At 49.5% G+C, this 22,098-nt stretch overlaps 1 protein-coding gene and 1 long non-coding RNA gene across 6 annotated transcripts in view; one reads left to right on the top strand and one right to left on the bottom strand.

The window, feature by feature from the left end:
- LOC117015679 (uncharacterized) overlaps nucleotides 1-10,371 on the bottom strand; it is a 43,457-nt gene extending 33,086 nt beyond the window's left edge. Inside the window, exon 1 of the long non-coding RNA XR_004421772.1 lies at nucleotides 10,246-10,371. This is a non-coding gene — a long non-coding RNA (uncharacterized LOC117015679). The remainder of the gene's footprint in view (nucleotides 1-10,245) is intronic.
- CCN5 (cellular communication network factor 5) lies at nucleotides 339-21,847 on the top strand. Of its 5 annotated transcripts, none has more exons than XM_033094330.1 (5): nucleotides 339-468; nucleotides 10,945-11,037; nucleotides 14,882-15,098; nucleotides 18,314-18,568; nucleotides 20,861-21,847. In XM_033094330.1, the coding sequence occupies exons 1-5, from the start codon at nucleotides 466-468 to the stop codon at nucleotides 21,079-21,081; spliced, it is 789 nt and encodes a 262-aa protein (XP_032950221.1). In that variant the 5' UTR covers nucleotides 339-465; the 3' UTR covers nucleotides 21,082-21,847. The 5 variants fall into 5 exon arrangements, with proteins under 5 accessions (XP_032950221.1, XP_032950220.1, XP_032950224.1 ...); XM_033094329.1 differs by having other exon boundaries at nucleotides 371-468; nucleotides 10,924-11,037; XM_033094333.1 differs by lacking the exon at nucleotides 339-468 and adding an exon at nucleotides 10,498-10,628.
- The last annotated feature ends 251 nt before the right edge of the window (nucleotides 21,848-22,098 follow it).

The raw sequence follows: 22,098 nt of genomic DNA, 5'->3' as shown, positions 1-22,098 counted from the left end.
AGGGCAGAGGTTTGGCTGACCCTGTGCAGTTTCCTCTAACAAGGCCACTTCCACCCCCTCTGCCTGGCTGGGATTCCAGTAATAAAGTGTTTTCTCTGGGGCCCGTGGGGCTGGTGAGATGGGTCGCTGGGGCCTCCCTGTCCCACTTGCCCCCACTTGAGCTCCTGAAAGCTGGTCTAGATGCCCCTCACTGCAGCCTGGGCAGCCATATGCCTACTTGGGTATCTGAGAGTAAACTGGCCTCTAAAGGGTCATGTCTCAGGCTCTGAGCCCAGAGGGAGGGTGTAGCTGGAACCTACCCTGTCAGTCATTTCTGAGAGGTTGGGGGATAAGGGAACAACTTCTCCTGGAGGCAGAGCCAGGCAGCTTGGAGACGGAAGGGGAAAAGTCTCAGCTGTGGCCATCTTCCTCCCCCAAAGAGGGAGGCGGCAAGGGACCGTGCAGGGAGACCGAGGAATATTAATCATGGTGAGTGTACCACCTCCTGAATGCAACGAGGCCCCAGCCCTTTAATTCTCATAACCACCCTTTTGGAAACTGAAGCCCAGGGAGGTGTAGTGACTCTCCCAAGGTCACACAGCAAATGACAGAGCCAGGATGTGACTGAGTCACACCCTTTCCTTGGAACCACTTTTATTTTACTGTCTGAATCCCAGATAGTAGAAATTGAAAGGTGTTTCCTGGCCATCTTTTAAGAGGCAATATAGCACGGTTAGAGCAGGGACTCAGGGGCCAGCTGCCTGGGTTCAAATCTCAGCTTTGCCTCTTACTGCTTATGTGACCTTGGGCAAGCTATTTGATTTCTTGGTACCTCAATGTCCCCATCTGTGAAACGAGGATAATAACGACACATCCCTTCGGGATGCTGTGAGGATTAACTACTAAGCCCTCCATGAACATTCGGTATTTCTAGTCTCTCACCAGCCTTCCCATTGTAGAGCGAGGGAGATACAGGCCCAGAGGTGGAGGCAAAACCTGCTGGGTCTTGCCTGGGGCAGAGCACAGCTCTAGCCCCTGTCTCCTATGGTGCCACCGAGAAGCTGTGGTGTGTCCACGCAGAGGGGAGCTGTCACTGGACAGCCACTTCCTCTAGGGGAAGGGAGGCCCTTCAGAGAGAAGGAGACGATGAAGGACACCTAGGGAAGGGCAGTGTCAGAGCTCAGGAAAGGAGACGAGTGAGTCAACATGCTGTGTGACCTCAGGTCAGTCCCTTAAGCCTCTGGGTCTCGATTTCTCCTCCTGAGGGGTGAGGGCATGTGGACTCTTAGACAGGGAGGGGCTGCTCAGGAGGGCCTTATCCCAAACAATTTTCCTTGGGCCTTTTTCAATAGTAGAATTTTGTACGGGATTGTTTTTTCTAAACAAGGGTCTGTTTTGAGAGGGGTGCTGTGAGACAGCAAGGAGCTGGGAATGGGGCTCCCCTCCTGCCGCCTGGGGACCCTAGGGCCGAAACTGATGACTAGACGGTGACTCACTCCTTCTCATGCTGCCTGCCATCCCATGACTGGGAGCCCCACGAAGGCGGCCCCTAAGCAAGGTCACCCTAACCGGTGACCACTCCCATCACACGGGGACTGGAAACAGTTAACTCCTTCCTAGAGCCAGGCCAGATGTTCACGTGGGTTTTGGTTTTGGTGACCACAAGTGACTCAGGGACTCCCTCATAGGTGGAAGCATCCTAAGAGGCCACAGAGGTCAACACTGGCGGGTCACAGTGGGGGAACTGAGGCCCAGTTAGGTGAGACGACTTGCCTAAGGTCACACAGGGGTCGAGGGGAAGAAGGAACCTGGCATTCTGATGCTTGAGCCAGCGCTTTCCTACATCTCCACGTAGTCCCTGGATGTCCCCAGACCTCAGCCCCTACTCCCCCCCCAGCCACAAATGTCCTCCCCAATCAACACAGGCCAGGCCTCCAGTCTCATCTCACCCCACATCCTACCGATAGCTCTCCAGCCTTCATCCAGACTCAGCTATTCACAGCTCCTTCTCTTCTGCTGTCTCTGGGACTTTCTTCTTTCTGTCCCTCTGTTTTAGTTTTAATTGTCTTTTCGCCTGGATGACTCCTACTCTCGCTTCAAGACTCAACTCAGATATCACCTCCTCCAATAAGACTTCTAAAGCCTCATCTCCCACCTCCCAGGCTGGGTCAGGTCCTCTTCTCTCATTGCCCTCGGTACCTAGTACTTACCATTTCCTGTGCTGTAATCATCTCTTTGCTTGTCTCTATCTTTTCTTCTAGTCTGTGAGCTCACTGTGAGCTCATTTTTTACTCTTTATTTCATAGTAGCGCCTGGCCCACTACATTCAGTGTTTGTTGAAGGAATGCATGGATGCATGGATATACAGATGGATGGATGGATGGATGGATGGATGGATGGATGGATGGATGGATGGTCAAATGGATGAATAGGGAGATCAATAGATGAATGGATAAATGGACAAACACATGGGTCAAGGGATGGACAGATGGATTGATAGACACATGGATGGATGAATTAGATAATGGCATCTGTAAGGACTCAGACAGTGAGAGGTAAGTCTGTACAGACTGGATATCCTGACTGATGAGAGGCTCTTGGCTAGGGAGGCAGTAATCTAACCTGTTATCTGTCTCCTCCAAGGGATGTCTGGCTAAGAGCAAAGCCAACTCTGCCCAGGCATCTGGTCCCTTTTGACCAACTGATTCCAACTCAATGAGGTCTCTTGAATTCTGGTAATTAGTCAGACATCAGAGAGGCTATAGGAGCCACCTCTGCCTCTGATATTCTGGAACTCTGCATTCCTGAGGGCCCTCTCTCCATGCTTCCCTCTGGATCAGAGCTGTGACTCCAGAAATGCTTCCAGGCAGAGAAACATAGACTCCTAGAGCCAAGAAGCCCTAGAAAATATGATATCCATCCCTCTCACATTTTACAGATGAGGAAACTGAGGCCAAGCAAGGCCACAGAATTTGTCTAAGAATGTACATCAATAAAGCTGGGACGAGAGCTCGGTCACCCAATTCATTCATTCATTCATTCATTCATCCATGCAAGAACTATGTATCTAGCACCTAACATATGCCAGGTTCAGTGCCTTTTCCCTACCACACTAGGTCTGTAAATAAACCCTCACACAAATTTCGGAATCTTTTCCATGTCCCATTACGACCTCCTCCAGCTCCCCAGTAGGCCTATCTATGCCTCAACAACTGCACCGTTGGCACAGCCCCTATGCTAAGCCCCTTACCCAGCAAAAGAGGATCCCTTCATTGCCAGGAACCCCAGCTCATGCGGGTATGTGCAGCCATGTACAGAGTCGGTCACATGCATGTGCTGAGACCTCCACATTCCACTCCTCCCCCCGCCTTGGTCGGGACCATGTAGGTCCCTGCATGCAGAACTTGGCCAGCTCAGATGAAAGCCAAGTGTTAAAATGTTCAAGCCCCACAGCTGTCCTGGGGTGGGAAGGGAAGCTCACCATGGCACCTGGATCACAGGGCCAGGAACAGACCTTTGAACTCCTGCCCAGACTGAGGCTCCTGGGGGGTGGGGGGGCTGACTAATTGCAGGCGAGCTGAGCAGGCAGCCAGCAGCAATTCCTCCATTAGCCCCTCCCCACATGGCCGTAGGCAAGGCAGAGTGGAGGCAGCCAGTCTTGAAGAGATGGAGCCTTGCTTAGAGGGCAGGCGCCTAGATCCGGGCATTCACTGGGTCCATTCACTGGGCCCCTACTGTGGACCATCCTGATGGAGGTCCATCTTCCTGAAGACGTGGAATAATTCAGGATCGTAAGGGCCAAACTAAGGTTCAGCTTGTCATAAAAGAAAACCTTCTAAGAACAAATCAATGAGCTAAAGGACACAAGAAGAATGTGTAAGAATAACAGAACCAAATGCTGCTTCTAGACCCTAATTAATATGAGACAGACTCCTGATAAGATTGATCATGACAAAAGATAAATGATGCAAATAAGTACAATAAAATATGGAGTAAAAAGGAGAATGATATTGACTTAACAGGGATTCAAAGTAATTTTAAAACTATTGTGAACTGTTATGTGCTTATACATTTGAAAGCTTAGGAAAAATGGATAAATTTCTAGAAAGTTATAAAATGCCAAAAGATTGGCCCATGAAGAAATAGACAATTTAAATAGTTCCATGTCCAAATCAGTATTACAGAAACAGAAATGGTAGTTAAGCCTTCTTACCCCCCAAAATCAGACCGGGATTATCTTTCAGGTGAGTTCTGCTGAAGTTTTAAGAAAGAGTTAATGCCTGTAGCTCAAAAAGAAACAAAGAAGCCAGCCTAGTTTATTTTATGAGACAAGTGTCATCTTGATTGCAAAACCTGGATAAGACAATATAATAAAAGGAAATTATAAGCCTGTCGTATGAACAGAAGATGGAAAAACACTAAACAAAACATTAGCCAAGTGAACGGAGCAATGTGTTAAAATACAGATCATACCTCACCATCAGGAAAGGTTTATCTCAGAAATGCATCAACATGAGAAAATCCACCCGTGTAATTCACTGCATCATTGGATCAAAGGAAAGACAAAAACCCAACGGTTATGTCAACTGAAAAAGCTCTTGCTAAGACTGTTAGGTATTTATGATTTTTTAAAAATCCTGAACACAATTGTCACCCCAATAAACTTTAATTCAAAAGAAAATCCTGAACAAACTAGGAACATAAGGAAAGTTCCTTAATTGGGTTGAAATTTTAAGATAAAAACCCTACAGAAAATGTTGTTCCTAGTGGAGAAACTTTATACACATGTCAGGGTTAGGAATAAGGCAAGAATGCCCGTTAGCATGCTATTGCTTAATAGATAGCCCCAGAAAGCCCAACTAAAGCTACAAGGAAAGAAAATGAGAGATGCAAGGATTGGCACGGAAGAGATAAGGCTGTCATTGTTTCTAGACAGCGTGATCATCTATCTTGAAAAACTACCAGATAAGCTGACAAAGTATTCGAACACATAAGAGAAGACCACGAGGTTTCCAGATACATAATCAACAACAAAAATCAATAACATTTTTACACCAGCAATAACTAACCAGAAAAACTCAAAATAATGGGGGCTTAAACAAGAGGGTATACACATACATATTGTCAGGTCAGTGCAAAAGTAATTGCGGTTTTTGCAATTGATTTTTTAAACCGCAATTACTTTTGCACCAACCTAATGTATCTAGATAGAACAATAGATATTATAACATATTAATATTCTCACAATATGAGGTCTGACAATTAAGTTGGTGAACTTGTTGCAATGATTTTAGTAACCTTTTTTGACATCAGAGGGATTATTCATTATGAATTTGTACCAAATGGACAAACAGTTAACCAAGTTTACTATTTGGAAGTGCTGAAAAGGCTGTGTGAAAAAGTTAGACAACCTGAAATTTTCGCCAACAAGTCATGGCTCCTGCATCACAACAATGTACCAGCTCACACGGCACTGTCTGTGAGGGAGTTTTTAGCCAGTAAACAAATCACTGTATTGGAACACCCTCCCTACTCATCTGATCTGGCCCCCAATGACTTCTTTCTTCACCCAAAGATACAGAAAATATTGAAAGGAAGACATTTTGATGACATTCAGGACATTAAGGATAATATGATGACATCTCTGATGACCATTCCAGAAAAAGAGTTCCAACACTGCTTTGCAGGGTGGACTAGGAGCTAGCGTTGGTGCAGAGCTTCCCGAAAGGAGCACTTGGAAGGTGCCCGGAGTGATACTCAGCAGTGAGGCCTGCGGCACTTTTTCTAGGATGAGTTTGCGAACCTACTGGTCCGACCTCGCATATGTACACTATTTCCTTTTAATCACGTGAACGAAATCTATAGGTGGAGTCCAGGGTCCACATGGTAGTTCCAGGTGCCATTAGGAACCCAGTCTCCTCCTGTATGTCTCCTCTTTCCTCCTCCACCTATGAGGTCCACTCTCACAGTCCCCTCATGGTCCTGATAGCTGTCAAATCTCACCATCACATATGCATTATTGCCTGGAAGCAGGAGGAAGTGAGGCGTGGTGGAGATGGGACAAAAGGAAAGCCCTTCCTTTTTAGGAAGCTTCCCAGAATTTGCACACAACACTGCTGCTTATGTCTCGTTGCTGGAGCCTGGTCACATGGCCATGCCTAGCTGCAAAGCTGAGGGCGTTGCTACCCCAAATAAAATCGGAGTTTGGTTACAGAGAAAGGATATTAGACTGGGTATCTATCCGGCTCTGCCACAGATCCCAATTTCCAAACTGAGGCCCAGAGTGGTGAGGGAACTTACACACAACCACGAAGCAAATCAGTGGCAGAGCTGAGATTTTCATCTGACTGATTCTAGATATTCCCACTGTACTGGTGTGCCCTCTCCCAGGGGTATGTCCAGCCAGGGGAATACTGACCCTGCTCACTACCAGCCCTGCTTGGGGCGGGTTCTGTTTTGGGGTTTTCTGTCCCCATCACCTAATGCCATCCCTGGGAGCTCCCCAGCAGTGGATACCTCCAGGGTCTCACACAGGGCTTGGAAGTGGTGTAGCTTTTTACAGAACATGGAGGAAGAATGCGTGAAGGGAGGTGACAAACTGAACAGCTGGAACTGGCTTCATCTTTCAGCTGCAGGCATTTTTTCATGGCGTGTATATGCTGTGCCCTGATCTAGATGCGTGTCGTGAGTTTCACTCTTCAGATGCATTTCCTAGATCTTAAAGTGTTAGGCGACTCAGGTCTGAAAGAACACGTAGGCCACCTCCAAACAACAAACAAATAAGACAGAGGAACTGAGGGCCAGAGAAGCAAAAGCATGTGTCCCAGATCCCAAGATACTTGTAGCAAAGAGGATGTCATATGTCCATCACTCTGGTTCCTCTTCCTGCGCACTCACAGAAAGATCACATTTCCCAGCCTCCCTTGCAGTTAAGTTGGGGTCATGTGACTAGTTCTGGCCAATAAAATATGAGCAGAAGTGATAACCATCACTTCTGATCTGAGGCAGCGAAGGGCCAGTGTGCCTTCTCCACCTCTTTTCTCCAAGGTGACCTTGGAGATCACTGGTCTAGAACACTGATTCACAAACCGTAATGTGTATAGAAATCATTTGAGGGTCTTATTCAAATGCAGATCCTGATTCTGGGATGGGGTCTGAGATTCTTCATCTTAAACAAGCAACCTGATGACCATGCGGATACCTCAGAGCAGACATCTGGGGAGGGAAGAGCCAGAGGGCACCGCTCCAAGGTGGAGAAGACCTGCCCAACGTCACTGGGCCATTTGCGAGCAAAAAGAAACCTTCGTTGGGTTAAGCCACTGAGATCTGGGGGTTTATTTGCGACCTCAGCATAGTTTCATGTACCTCCAATGAAGAATAGGAAATTGTCATTTAGTCAGTCAATCAATATTTATTGAGTTCCTACCACGAACTCATTCTGTACCCTGAGCACCCCGACCTTAAGGAGGCCCTCACTCTTGGGGTCGTGCAAGTGCAAGGTTAGCACCCGAGAGTGACGGCTCCTTACATTTTGCTTCCTAGGTGCCCTTTTTACTGCACCTTAGTCCCAGAGCTGCAAGTGTGTGGGGAAGACAGGATTGGAAGCCGGGACCTTTTGACTCAGAAGCCTGAGTTTAAGGGCAGGCATGCTCATTCTGGGGTCTTATTTGGGGGGCCGTAGCAGCAGCCAAAAGACTCATGGGTTCCCTGGACTGTCACATGCCCCTTGGCAGTTTAAGGCCTGAAGAACACACGGTCAGTCAAGTGGCAGTTCCTGCTGCGGTCCTTCAACACTTCGAAATGTGTGTGGAAGGTTCATCACTCACACTTCCATCACCAAACACCCCTGATGCCAGCCCTTGTGTTCCCTGAGCTGGCCGGGCCCCAGGGCCTCCCACTGTCCACACGCTCCCATCCTCAGTTACTAGAGAGAACAAAGCAAAACTCCATGCGCTGACTCAGAGGGGCCCCTCCAGGCGGGTGGCAACACGTCCGTCCATCCGCTCATGTCCTGTTGCCTCCCTGGGCTGTGCTGGCCCTGCCTCCTGTCCTCCCCTCAGCGAGCACAGCCTGCCTCACCTCTGCACTGTCAGGGGAGGGTCTCCTCCTCTGTCACTGGTGTTGCTTTGATCAGTGTGCCTTTCTCCTCCTCCTTCTCACACCTCCTTTCTCTCTAGTCTTCCTTCTCACCTCAGAGAGAGAAGTGGATCAAAACTGCTCCTCCCAGGACAAATGAATCAATGGTGACAGCGGTCAGAAGAATGAGCAGCTGGGCAGCAGAGGGCATCGTCTTGGAAGGGGCCTGAGGAATCTTCCAGAAATGTCCCTGGATCTGGGTGTGGTTACATGGATGTGCACCTATGTGACGAGTTATCAAGCCGTACACTTAATACTAGTGCACGTTAAGCACTTCTCTGTATATATGTGACCCCCTCAATTTAAAAAATAATGCCCCAGAGACTCTCTCAGCGGTAGCAAAATAAATGACAACATCAAAAACCACAACGTAAGTTTTGGAGTCATACGGACCTGCGCGGAAAATCTGGCTCTGTTTTCCAGTTGTGTGACTCTAGGCAAGTACCTTGGCCTCTCTGAATTTCATCTTCCTGATTGAGATGACTGAGAATTGGAAACACCACTTTTTATAAAAAGTACTTGGCACAGGGCTGGCTCCCACTGGATACTTACCACCTAATCACTTTCATGGCTGTTAAAAACAGTGGTCCTACAAGGTTTTCCCTGAGCGCAGGCAGTAAGAGGGGCACATTGTCCATAGAGAATTTAAAGAGAGACTGAAATCGAGGTGAAGCCAGTCTGGTTTCTGTTATCACCGTGCACTGACAAATATCAATAATGTCAGTCGTAAAGTATTCTGTCCCCTAAAATATCTTTTTTTTTTTTTTTGGTCTAACTTCTAAACAATTGATGCAGTAAGTGTTGAATTTTATTAAAATGCATGTAAGCTTTGAATAAGTACATTTTAATTCTTATCCTTTAATAAGCATATTCTACATGGAAGTAAATGTGGAGAATTTTTAGGGTTACAATTGCCCCCGCCCCCGACCCCCTATGCATACATGAACTCAGGAACACGCGTTCCTGACAGAGTCAGTTCCTAACAGTTTAGAGTCTTTGGCACTTGCTTCACGTCAGTTCCTGTCTCCAGCTCCGAGGTGTTACGTGATTTGTGCATCTCAATACATAGTAGATGCAAATGACTGAGGGTGAAGGTGAAGACAAAGACACAGGTATTTCCATGCTGTCATTCTGTGACTACGTGGAGCTCGGATCTGTGTTTAAAATTTAAAACAGTGAAACAGAGTGAACCGTGAAGGGTAATGATGTTGTTTGGTGGGTGCCAATTTTAGTACACACCAGAAATCTACTTGTTTCAACTCATGTTCCTGGCTGAAAATAATGTTGGTGTACGAAGGAAGGTGGGGGTGTTCCAAAATGATCTATTCTGGGTATCAAATACCTTAGGCATGCTTCTGACTTAAAACAGAAGCATTTATCAATCAGTCACTGTAGCCCTCCTTCCTTCCAAGTCGCTGGACACACCACCCCTAACCACAGCCACTTCCCCCAACCATAAGGGTCAAATCCGGAATTTTCACTTTCAATTTCCATCCCCGTTGTCTCCTTCCCCTGCGGAAAAATCCCTCAGTCTGACTCCTATATCAAGTCACTCTTCTTCCGGACCAGCCACCCATTCTGGAACCCTCTGCTGTCCAACTCCCTCACCAGTGGAGATTCTGGGGCCAGAGCCTTCCTCACACACCCCTGACACTACCTCTATTATTTTTGCCAAAGTCTACAGCAAAGTTCATGTCTTTACACCCTCCACCCTTCAGTGGCTGGAACCTTGTAGATGTCCCCAAAATACTGGTAGAATAAATGTGGGTATCTTACTCCCCACATACAAGACCACTCTCCTCCTCACACTTAGCTCCAGTCATACCAGGCACCTTCGTCTCCTGGAATAGGCAATGCTATCCTGCTCTCTCCCACCTCTAGGCGTTTGTACTGCTATTCCCCCTGCCTGGAACGTTCTGCCCTCTCTAATCCCCGATGTCCTTGGCTGTCTGAAAAGACACCTCCTTCAGAAAGCTGTCCCTCACCTTCCGTCTCAACAAGGACCCTCTCCTCGGTATGACCAGAAATTCCACCTGTTTTCTCACGGTTGTCTCCCACTCTGGGCTTTGTCCCAAAGTTGTGTTGGGTATCCAGTCCCTGCAGAGGGGCCCTCAGAGATGTCTGACTTACATGAAATGGATTTGGTTCTTCCAGGTTATCTCGTAGTGCCCAGCAAGCACCGGCATGCAATAGGTCCAGCCTGCATGGGCTCATTCACCGCAGCCGCCTGCCAGAGCCCGGAAAGCAGGCCCTGGGGAGGCCCCTCACTGCCAAAAGCAAACAGGCCGCCAGGGAAGTTTTGCTTTGGGTCACACCCACCTCCGGGAGGCTGCCAATCCTCCTGCCAGAAACCGCAGGCCCTCCAAAGCTGCCCAGAGACTGGGCCACGGGGATTAGGAAGACTTGGGTCAGCTCTGCTAAGGGGGTGTCTGCCCAGCACTTCCTGGATCCACAGCCCCTTGGGGTCAGGCAGGGGGTCTGGGCAGGGCTGCAGCAGCGACAGCAGTGGCTTGGTAAGGCCCTCTTGGACTGGGAGGAGCTACGGAGGCCCTTGCCAGCCTGTCACAGGCTCTTGGTGCTGACACTGGCTCTGGCTTTCACACAAACACACACACACACACACACACACACACACACGTAGCCACCCTTTTGGTGGCCTCTCCAGTCTCGTCTTCAGGTAAATGGGCTCATCAGTGGAAGGGTAAGGATAGGGAAAGGAGCAAGGAATGCAAAGACCTGTGTGTGTGTGTGTGTGTGTATGTGTGTGTGTTTGCCTGGGAGTGACCTCACAGCCGCCGGAACATAAAGACTTACAGGTCCTGCCTCCAGGCTCAAAGCTGGCTCCGTGGGGGACACAGTGACATGAGAGGCACACCACAGACCCACCTCCTGGCCTTCTCCTTCCTCTGCCTCCTCTCAAAGGTAAGGGGGCCCTGGGCCCCAAAACATACTGCTGGCTTCCTTGGTGTGGGGGGGAGGTGCGAAATCACTGCCAAGAAGCCCTGGAAGGATGCCTGCAGGTCCTCCCGTGTTGGGCACAGCCAGGCTACCCCTCCCTGGTACCCAGACAGCTGCCTCTGACCAGCTCTGCTCTGTGACTTCAGGCAAGTCCCTTCTCTCCGAGCCTCGGCGGCTCCCTCAGTTGAATGGGTACAATGTTCATGAGGCCTTTGTGAAGATCGTTTATGATAATGCACCTAAAAAGCTTAGCACAGGACCTGACCTGGCAAAAGTTCAAAAGAGGACTTTTACGATTCTTACCTATCCTCACAGCCCCTCTACAAAGCCCCTCTATAAATGAGACTCAAGGCATGATCTGCTTTGCCTAACGATGAGCCAGGATTTGAATGGATGTTGGGGTCTAACTGACTGGAAAGTTCACTCAGCAAGGGCATTAATGCTGTTGGGTTCTCAGGCAGTGAGTGACCTGCTGACCCTGGCTGGTGGGGACAGGGAGACACCTCCATGAAATAATGACATTCTCTTATGGGATATTTTTCAAAGGGCTTTTGGAATGTCTACCTTGCCTAACATGCCTAACAACGCTCTAAGGAAATATTATCCCGTTTTCAGTTAAGCAAGGCTCAGAGGGGGTGAGTAACTTGCCTAAAGACACACAGCAAAGAGACATCAGAGCAATAGACGGGGTGAAACCTGGGATAGGCCGGGGTGTGTGTAGGGGTGGGAGTAGGGACTTCAGTCTGTGCCTGTCTACCTCCACCCTGGACCATGGCCACAGTTGCTGGGCCCTGTCATCCCCTCAGCAAATGCTGAGCTCCCGGTGCCATGGCGATTGGCCCTGCCCCCAGCCATGATCTCACTGTATCTTCATGCTCCTTTGAGGAGCACAGACAGGAGCTTCTCTCCTGGTCCCGAGCAGTGGTATGGGGAACCCTGCTGGCCTCCCAGTCCTGCTATTTGTTCTCCCAAAGGGGATGGCCAGGCCAGGCCATGTTGCCAAGGTGGTGCCTGGGGTACCTGGAGCAGAGGAGTTGAGGTTTGGGGCCCAGGATTAAAGACCAAAATGAAACTGTCCTCTACTCGCTGTGCATCCCGCCACTCTTCCTGGGTCCCAGGGAGCCAGGCAGCATCCTGAACAGAACACGGGGACTCAGTCACCATGAACGTGGAAAACCACCACAATCCTCAGAGAGAGAATGCCAAGTCCTCCAGGCAGGTGGGCTCTTGGGCTGTGGACAGTGGCCAGTGGCAGAGACCTGGAAACACATCCATCCCATTTTACAGAAGCTCCCTCCCCACGGAGCAGTTATGTGAAATGCTCAAAGTCACAACGCCAGTCAGTGGCAGAACTTAGATTTCAACTCTGCCCAGAAGATCCCACGTCCAGGGCTCTGACCACAACACCTTGCCCCCGGTGACCACAGCAAGGGCCTGGGGAAACCGAGTGTGTGATGGGGCAAAGTGAACACAGGAATGGGGTGCTTAGGATGGGTGTGGAGACAGAGGGAGACCAGAGAGGGCATAGCTCTCCGTGGCTATGGTGAAATACCCTCCCTGACTTGTCATTATTCCAAAGGGGTAAATTGAGGCAGAGGCTAAGCTGGTGTCAGAGCCTCTGGAGAACAAGAGGCAGGCATGGTAATTAAGAGCTTGGGATTCCCAGGAACCTGGATTCCGATCCTGGCTCTACCTCTGACTGGAGACATTACGCCATTGCTTTGGGCTTTAGTTTTCTCATGTTTGCAATGGGCACAGTGGCAGTACCTCACATCGGAAGGTTCAATTAGACAACATGCTAAAGCTCTCAGCACATGGTACACCCATGGTAAAAGTCAGCCATAGGCATCGATATCATTAGTAGCCATTGCTGGGTATGAGGACCTGCAGATCCAGCCCCTGCAAAGCTGACCCTGCAGAGAGAGCCCAGCGTAGGGACCCAGGTGCAAAGCAGAAGGCCTCTGTCCTGGCACACCTGCTTTCAGGTGGGAGGGACCCAAGAGTCAGTTCTGGTCAGCGTCCCTCACTTCCCACTAACCAAGGAAGCGGAGGCCCTGGCTTCGAAGGGACCTCAAGAGTCCCGCCAGCTGATTGCTTCGCAGATCAATTCCTTGTGCGTCACCTCGGGATTTACTGAAATGCAGACTTCTAGTCATAAAGAAGGGCCCTAGATGCTGCATTTCTAGCAAGCTTCCAGGTGACGTTGCTGCTCCAGGTCCAGACCACACTGAGGGGCAAGGCTAGGCCAGGCCATCTTCTCTAGAATGTCTTCGGCATCACCCAGGGCCCTGCCTGAAATCCCTGCAGAGACAGGAGCTCGCTCCCTTGTCAGGCCCCAGGCACACAGCTGCACATCTGCATCTATCACCAGTGCTGTCTTAGAGGGGAGTCCTGTGGGAGCCTCCTGCGCCAAGACCCCCACCAGAAGCCGGCCAGCCAGTTTGCGGCGGCCCCTGGTGGCCATGGTGGGAACTGCAGGCCACTGAAAGGTTTGCAGGACTTTGGGGGGGGGGGGTCCGAAGGATGGGACAAGGTGGGGATTAGGGCAAATGGTTCCTTGCCTGCTTTGGGGGCCACACAGGAGATATGAGGTCATGGATTTCATTTTCCTAAACTGCAAGTCTTCTGTCCTCTAGATAAAACCCTCCAGTCCCCCAAGGATCCTACTAAAGTTTTGTCCCTTGGTCCCCATAGACAGGGTCCCTGGGGACATCTTGAATTATGACTACCTCTTAGTCCCCAACTTCAGCTGGACGTATGGGGAGCCCATGGCATCTGGTTTCTAGTTTGGTTGTTTCTCTGTCCTGAGTGGGAAGGGCCAGTCAGGACACTTGAGTTGATACTTTGACTCTGTCCTGATTGGGGGTCCCTGGTTCAGACTTGCCCCTATTACAGGAGAAGTCAACCTCCACCCCAGGACCCTGGGTACTCAATGGGGAAGCAGGTGCCCAGAACTGCAGCTAATACACTGTGACTTTTGGCAAATCCCTTCCCCTCTCTGGAGCTCAGTTTCCCCATCTGTGCATGGCAGGGGGAGGGGGTTAGCCTCAAGCAGAGGTGCCAAAGACCTGACTGTGTGTCAGAAGCCCCTGGACAACCTGTTAAAAATACAGATTCCAGGGCCCCGTCTCTAGAACTTCTGATTTGGTAAGTCCCAGAGGAGGCCTAGGGTCAGTATTGTACCAAGTTTCCTGGTTGACTCAGTGCTCATCCAGAGAGAGCTTTTGGATTGCTCCAAAGAGCAAAAACATCCACGATACCATTTGATTTATTCAGCCCTCAAGATAAGTGTCTACAGTCTACCTGCTGGAAAGTGTCCAGGACCCTATGGTTTTAATCCTTCGTCTTGCTGCTTTTGCCTTTCTAAGCTCCTAGAGCCCTTTGTTGTAATTCACAGTGAAGACCGTCATAACTAAATGAATCAAGTATTTACAGCTAAGTGTTTGACAGGCATCGTTTCACATACTCCCCAAAACAATCCTCTGAGTTAGATACTATTATTACCTCCCTTTTACAGATGAGGAAACTGAGGCTCAGAGAGCTTAAGCAACTTGCCTAAGGTCACTCAGCTAATAAGGGGAAGAGTGAGGACTGGAACTCTAGTCCAGAGTCTGTGCTTATGACCACAGTGCCATGCCACCTCTTAGGCAGTGTCAAGGGACCACCAGGGTTCAAGGCCAGGTCTGGGAGACTCTGGGACCAATGTATGGACCCCACACTGCCCAGCCTGACAGAGAGGTGGCCAATTGTGAGGGTCTCACTACCCACTGTGAATGACCACGGCTGAGCGAGGTCTCTGTCTCTGCAGGTGTGTGCCCAGCTGTGCCCAACACCGTGTGCCTGCCCTTGGCCACCACCCCGATGCCCCCTGGGGGTGCCCCTGGTGCTGGACGGCTGCAACTGCTGCCGGGTATGTGCACGGCGGCTTGGGGAGTCCTGCGACCATCTCCACGTCTGTGACCCCAACCAGGGCCTGGTCTGCCAGCTGGGGGCAGGCCCTGGTGGCCGGGGGGCCGTGTGCCTCTGTAAGCAGGTTTGCGGGACTGATGGGGGTATGGTTGGGGTGGGGGTGGGGGTTCAAGGTCATTGTGTTCTGAATTGAAGAGAAGCCCTTCTCTCTCTACCCCCTTTCACCCTTACTTCAAGAACATTATCCATTCCAGCCAAACCTGATGACCCAAGGTTTCCCAGGCCCACACCCTACTTGTCCCCTCTTGTCTCTGCTCAGACCATGCCCATCATCTGAACAGCAGTCCCCCATTCCTACCTGCCCAAATCACAGCCAGCTTGCAAAACCAAGCTCAAACCTCTCCTCCCCCAAGAAGCCCTCCTGGATTCTTCTAAGCAGACGTCATCATCCCCTCCTCAGGATGCTCACAACACTTCTGGGAAAATAAAAGTGCAGCTCCTTATTCAGGGCATAATATGTGTCAGGCACTGTGCTAAGCACTTACTACACAATGCTCACAATAATCATATAAGGTAAGTACTTTCAGACCCACTTTATAGATGAGAAAACTGAAGCTCATAGATATTAACTGGCATGCTTAATGTCACACAGCTTGGGACCTGGTCCAACAGGCTCTAAAGCAACAGTCTGTCTGTCTTCCTCCTGGATTGGGAGCCCTTGGACCACAGTTTGAATTCTGTGTTTGCATTTACTAGTGACGTCGAGCATCTTACATCTGTCACTACTCTTTTAGGCCTCAGTGCCCCTGATGCTTTCTTTTAGGGGTTCTCAGCATTGCTCTAGGGATATTTGGGACCCTATAATTCTTGTTGCCAGGGTTGTCCTGCGCTTGGTAGGACATTTAGCAGTGTCCCTGGTCTCTACCCACTAGATGCCAGTAGCACCCTCATCCCCAAGATATGACACTCAATAAATAATTGTTGAATGAATGAATTAATGGATGAATAACAAGAGTTCTACTGGGGCTAGCAGTAACAGGCACCATTTATCGAGCATGCACTGTGAGCAAGCCCTTTACATGCATGATTTCATGCTAGCCTTAGTAATGAGGTAGGTCCTAATATAATATCCCTATTTTGTGAGGGAACTGGGGCTCAGAGCGGTTATGTCACTTGCCTAAGGTTACACAGTGTGTAAGTGGCTGAAGACAAAACACACACACACACACCCGTTGTTCCTTCTCCTGCAAAGGACTCTCAGAAGGGAAGAAGGACACAGAAATCACCAGATGACAAAACTGTGCTCTGAAGTTATTTTGGGGAGGTTGCTGGACAAGAGGGCACTGGAGAGGGCCTGGAAGGAAGAGTGGGGACAGGGCAGCTGTTTGTGTGTATGGATGGGTGGATGGGTGGGGAGGGGGAATCTAAGAGTGAGTAAGTCTGGAGGTGCCTCATGCTGTTTGGGACCATGTACATGTACCAGGGGTGGGGACTGGCTGCCTAGGAGTCATTCCCGGCACCCCAACCCCAGCCAGCTCTGAGCTGGAGGACGCAGGAGAGGTGCCAGGAAACCTTGCTAAAATTATCGCCTCCTCCAGATGACATTCCTAAACCATCCCTCTGTTTACCAGGTCATCCCAGCGATCAGGACACCCAGAGCTGTGGCACCAGGAGTAGGGCTGGGAGACCCGGGCTTGGCCAGGCTGGGGGTGAGGATTCAGGTGCCACTGCCCCTGCAGTTTCTAGGAAACCAGGGGCCACAAGGTCCAGGCCAAAAGGCCAGGATTTGAAGCCAAAGTGCAGCGGCCTGGAAGGAGCAAGGAGAGAGAGCTGACACGGATCCCATCCTCCCCAGAGGGCGAAACATCACCCACTCCCATTTATTGAGCATCTGCTGTGTTCCAGGCTGGGGACAAAATGCTTTAAGTGCACTAGCTTGTTTAATCCTCTGATGGCCCTGTGAGCAGGGTACCACAGCTCAGAGAGGTGAAGTAATTTCCCCAAGTCCCACAGCTCACAAGGGGGGAACTGAGGTTTGAACCCAAGTCCATGTGGTTCCAAAATCCCTGCATGTGCATAGACCCATCTGAAGTCCTTCTCTGATGACCTGGGAAAACCTGCTTGCCAACGACCCAGCTGAACTGCCCCTCGTATCTCCAGAAAGCCCTCCTGATTGCTCCTTTCTCTGCACTTCCTGAGCAGCTTACATGCACTTCTCCAGGGCTCTTTGTTGCCTTGGAGATGAAGACTTTCATATCTGTCTCCCCCACGGGCCCTGAGTCCCTCCAGGCAAGGACTGTGGCTTACTCCTGTTTGGGAGCACAGTGGTTGGCACACAGGAGGGGCACAATCTAGATCTCTGGAATTAGAAGGAGTCACGCTATTTCATAAGTGCCTCTTATGTGCTGGGCCTTGTGCCAGGCATTCATTCAAAGGACATGGGTGTGTCCCATTCATGTTATGAGCCAGCACAGGGGACGCCAGGATGAACACCCTTAGCCCCAGTCCTCAAGCAGTTCGTGCCTGTGGAGGAAGTGGTAATAGCGCCCATATCTGGAGAGTTTCATTCAAAGACTGTTTCCTGAGCAGCTACTATATGCCTAGCACTGTGCTAGATACTAGGTACATATTATGTCATGGAACTAAAAGTAGAGATTATTGTTTTCATCATTGCTATTGCTAAGGCGACTCAGAGAAGTTCAGTAACTGACCTAAAGTCACACAGCCAGCAAGTTAAGCCCCGACCTGGCAGTGATGCCTACAACACAGCAGATGGACAGTGCAAGTCTGTTGCACGAAATCTCAGTGTATATATCATAGTTACCCATTACTAACATAATAATTATACTAATAACAACAACAACAGAGCAGCTAGGATCTATTGGCTGTCTCCTTTAGGTGTTACTCATTACATATATCGTTTCATTTAGTCTATACAACAACCCTGTGAAATCAGTACCATTATCACCCATTTTGCAGGTGAGGAAACTGAAGCAAGAAGTGAAATCACTTGGCCAAGGTCCATAGCTAATAAAGGGGCTCAACCCAGGCCAGTCTTCACGCAAACCCTGTGCCAGGACACAGTGGGCCACGCTGTCTTTCTGCAGGCGCCAGGGCAGGCTGGCCATGGGGGGAGGGGGGGCGGGGGCGGGGGCGGGGTCGTATTAAGGCACCAAGCCCCTTGGCAATGCTCAGAGGCTGTAAGGGCACTGCCTCCCCAGTGGGATCTGGGCCAGCGCTGCACAGAGGGCCATATGGAGGATGTGGCCGGAATAACCTTGCCCAGGGAAAAGTTGGGGCTCACCGATGGGGTCCTGTTTCTCCTCCACAGGGGGAGAGGATGATGGGAGCTGTGAGGTGAACGGCCGCCAGTACCGGAACGGGGAGACCTTCCAGCCCCACTGCAGGATTCACTGTCGCTGTGAGGACGGGGGCTTCACCTGTGTGCCACTGTGCAGCGAGGATGTCCGGCTGCCCAGCTGGGACTGCCCTTACCCCAGGAGGGTAGAGGTCCCCGGCAAGTGCTGCCCCGAGTGGGTGTGCGACAGAGCAGGGGGACTGGGGGTCCAGCCCCTCCCAGCCCACGGTGAGTGCAGGGCTGGCCCAGGCCAGGGGGCGGGGCCTCTCCGGGGCCAGGACACCTGGCCACATCAAAGCAAAGGTTTCACTGACAGAAACTAGGCAGTGCGGTGGCTGAGGAGACACCCAGGAAAGCAGAGTGGGGAGTCACAAGGCCTCTTTAAAACTGAGAAAACAAGAAGCAGTGATGTAAGTGTATCATTTTCAATCATAAACAATTAAAAGTAAAAATTGATGGCAGAATGGGGAAGGGAAAGGCAGGTTAGGATACTTGAACCAAACTCTCACATTTCTTAGCGGAGGTATACTATCATAATATATACTATTATTATACTAACAGTGATACATATTAATAATATAGTTATACAACATAATTTAAATATTATATAATATTATTATTCAGTCTTATAAAAAGAAGAATTCAAAACTGGAAGTGTCAAGGTAGTTGTCTCTGGGACATGGGCACAGGGGTGGGCAGAGGTGGAAGACAGTTACCTCCTGCTATAAATTCTTCAGTTTTAGAGACTATGTGGTTGTTATGTTGCCAGGGATTTAAAAATTATTATATGAATGTGATTTTTTTTCAAAAAAAAAAAGGCTACTGAAAAGAGGGCGCCGTTTCCATAGATGTCGGTGCCACGGGAGAGGCAGTGGTGGGTCTACACCCAATTCTTCCACCCCCTAGCTGTGTGACTCTGAGACAGTTGCTTAACTTCTCTGTGTCTCAGTTTCTCCAACTGTAAAATGGGAATAAGAGCATGTACCTTGTTGTGAGCACTGGATGAGTAACTACAAGTAAAGCAGTTATGACAGTACCTGCACACAGCACTCCATTAGCGGTAACTGTTATGATGGAACGTGACACATCGTTTAAATCCATAGACTGCCAATGAGTTCACCTTACATATAAAAATGCAGGATAGGACACCATATATGTAACTTGATCTCCATGAGGTGTGAGCATACAAGGTCAGACAATTAAGATCGCGAACTCATCCTAGAAAAAGTGCCACATACCTCATTGCTGAATATCACTATGGTCACCTTTGAAGTACTCCCCTTGGGAAGCTATGCACCAATGCCAGCACCTAGTCCATCCTTTAAAGCAATGTTGGAACTCTTTTACTGGAATAGCCATCAGAGCTGTCGTTGTATTACCTTTGATGTCATGAATGTCCTCAAAATGTCTTCCTTTCAATATTTCCTTTATCTTTGGGTAAAGAAAGAAGTCATTGGGGGCCAGATCAGGTAAGTAGGGAGGGTGTTCCAATGCAGTTATTTGTTTACTGGGTAAAAATTCCCTCACAGACAGTGCCGTGTGAGCTGGTGCATTGTCGTGATGCAAGAGCCATGAATTGTTGGCGAAAAGTTCAGGTCGTCTAACTTTTTCACGCAGCCTTTTCAGCACTTCCAAATAGTAAACTTGGTTAGCTGTTTGTCCACTTGGTACAAATTCATAATGAATAATCCCTCTGTTACCAAAAAAGGTTAGCAACATTGCTGCAACAAGTTCACGAACTTGTCAGCCCTCATATGTGTATATCTGCAAGTAGATGCACACATATACATCACACATGGTGCACACATGTGTGTGTAACACAGGGTTTCTCCACCTCGGCACCAGTGACATTTGGACCAGGTAATTCTTTGTTTTGCGGAGGGGTATCCTGGCGCTGTAGAATGTTTAGGAGAATCTCTGACCTCTACTCACTAGGTCCCAGTAACCACCTCTCCCAATTGTGACAACCAAAAATGTCTTCAGACATTACAAAGTGATTCCTAGAGGACAAAACTGTCCTTGGCTGAGACCCACTAGTATAAAGGTCCAGAAGGAAGGACATCAAAATATTAACAGAGAAGAATAAGACTTGGAGAGGAGGAAAAACTAGGCCCTGGTGAACCCGCCATGTTGTTCCGGGCATGGCCTCTGAATCACTAGTGTTGTCGTCGCCAGGATGAGGCACTACCCACAGGCCACAGCCTCCCTCCTGTCAGACGTTGTGGAGGATACAGAAATGAGAAACTCACCAATTACTGGGGGACTGTCACGGTCAGCACCATCATAGTTGCCTAATAACCATCATTTAAGAGGGGCTCACAAGTACCAAGCACTGTGCTAAGTACTTCACCTCCATTATTTTATTCAATCCTAACAATCGATTATTAGGGAATTTTCGTAGGAAGAACCTGAGGTCCAAAGAGATTTAAGCAACTTGATAAGGTTGCACCACAAGCCACTAGGCTGGTTTGGTTGCCAAGCCCTGACCTCACAGTGTTGACCTCTCTTTCTTTCCCCCAGGACCCCAGTCTTCTGGCCTCGTCGCTCTCCCACCCCCCGCGGTCCTCTGCCCAGAATGGAGCACAGCCTGGGGACCCTGCTCAACCACCTGTGGGCTGGGCGTGGCCAGCCGCGTGTCCAACCAGAATTACTTCTGCCGACTGGAGACCCAGCGCCGTCTGTGCCTGCCTGGGCCCTGCCCACCCGCCAGGGTCCACGGCCCACTAAACAGTGCCTTTTAGAGCGGAGCTCGGGGTGGAGACTCAGTGCCCACCCTCCCCAGCAGGCAACCCTGGCTATAGGCAACAATCCAGCTCAGGTCCTCTATGTGGGCCCTGGAGGACAAGAAGGTCACATGCCTCCTGGTCTGTCTGGACCCTGAGATACAGCGGGGATGTATGCCCTAGTCCCCCTTCCTCTAACTCCCAGCCTCAGAGGCTGGCCAGGTTGCTAGGGTCTTCTGGTCCATTCCCAACCTCCACACAGCCTTTATCAAACATGTGCGTGGGTTAGCTTTCTGGAGGTGGGGCCACTATCTCTCCTTAACCAGTAGGCTCAGGCAGGTGCTGGGCTGGATAGGCTGTTTCTCTGGGGGTGTGGGGAAGAGGGGCACAGATGTTCTGCGTCTCCTGCATCCTTTCCTGGAGTGACGTGAAAGCATCCCTGAACATGTGCTTATGCATGAACTTTGTGTCAGGCTTGTGCTGTCTGAGAAAAAGACTCCCCATCCCGGGAAGAATTCAGGGGCTGAATGCTTTGTGGAAAATCACAAGATGAAATCACACTGTCTTGAAGAAAGTCAGAAAACAGGCCTTGGAGTGATCCATTAAACCCAACCTACATCAGTAAGAATTAACCTTTCTTGAGCACTTGCAATATACCAGGCACTGAGCTACACACTTTCTATAGACCAGTGCTTTGCAATATTTTTGACTCAAGAAAAGGAGAACAGAATGTCCTCTGGGGACTGGGGAACATGGCCTGAAATAAACCAATCCAAGGGTGAAATTCTGTTTGAAGTCTCATGTTTTATTGTGTTGTTTTTTTAACCTACTTATAAATTTGATATCCTCCTCTGTGATCTACTCGTGTTTGTTTAAAAATAAAAACTGTGTTTTCATCAGGATCCAACCAGGAAATTAGAAAACATACAGTTAAACACACAGGTCTTAAGCATATGGCTGCATGAGTCTTTTACAGTATACACACCTATGTAACCAACACCTCAATCAAGGTATAAAACATTTCCATCATCCCTG

This window comes from Rhinolophus ferrumequinum, chromosome 23 (assembly GCF_004115265.2).
Source record: "Rhinolophus ferrumequinum isolate MPI-CBG mRhiFer1 chromosome 23, mRhiFer1_v1.p, whole genome shotgun sequence".
In the NCBI taxonomy this organism is placed as follows: Eukaryota; Metazoa; Chordata; class Mammalia; order Chiroptera; family Rhinolophidae; genus Rhinolophus; species Rhinolophus ferrumequinum.
The sequence above is the reverse complement of the archived record's forward strand: the minus strand, read 5'-3'. Positions and strand labels throughout refer to the sequence as shown.

Excerpts from the sequence above, each read along its gene's own strand:
- CCN5 (XM_033094329.1), top strand. Across the intron at positions 11,038-14,881 it reads TCCTCTGCCTCCTCTCAAAG|GTGTGTGCCCAGCTGTGCCC; the intron begins GTAAGGGGGCCC and ends CTGTCTCTGCAG. Across the intron at positions 15,099-18,313 it reads CCGGGGGGCCGTGTGCCTCT|GGGGAGAGGATGATGGGAGC; the intron begins GTAAGCAGGTTT and ends TCTCCTCCACAG.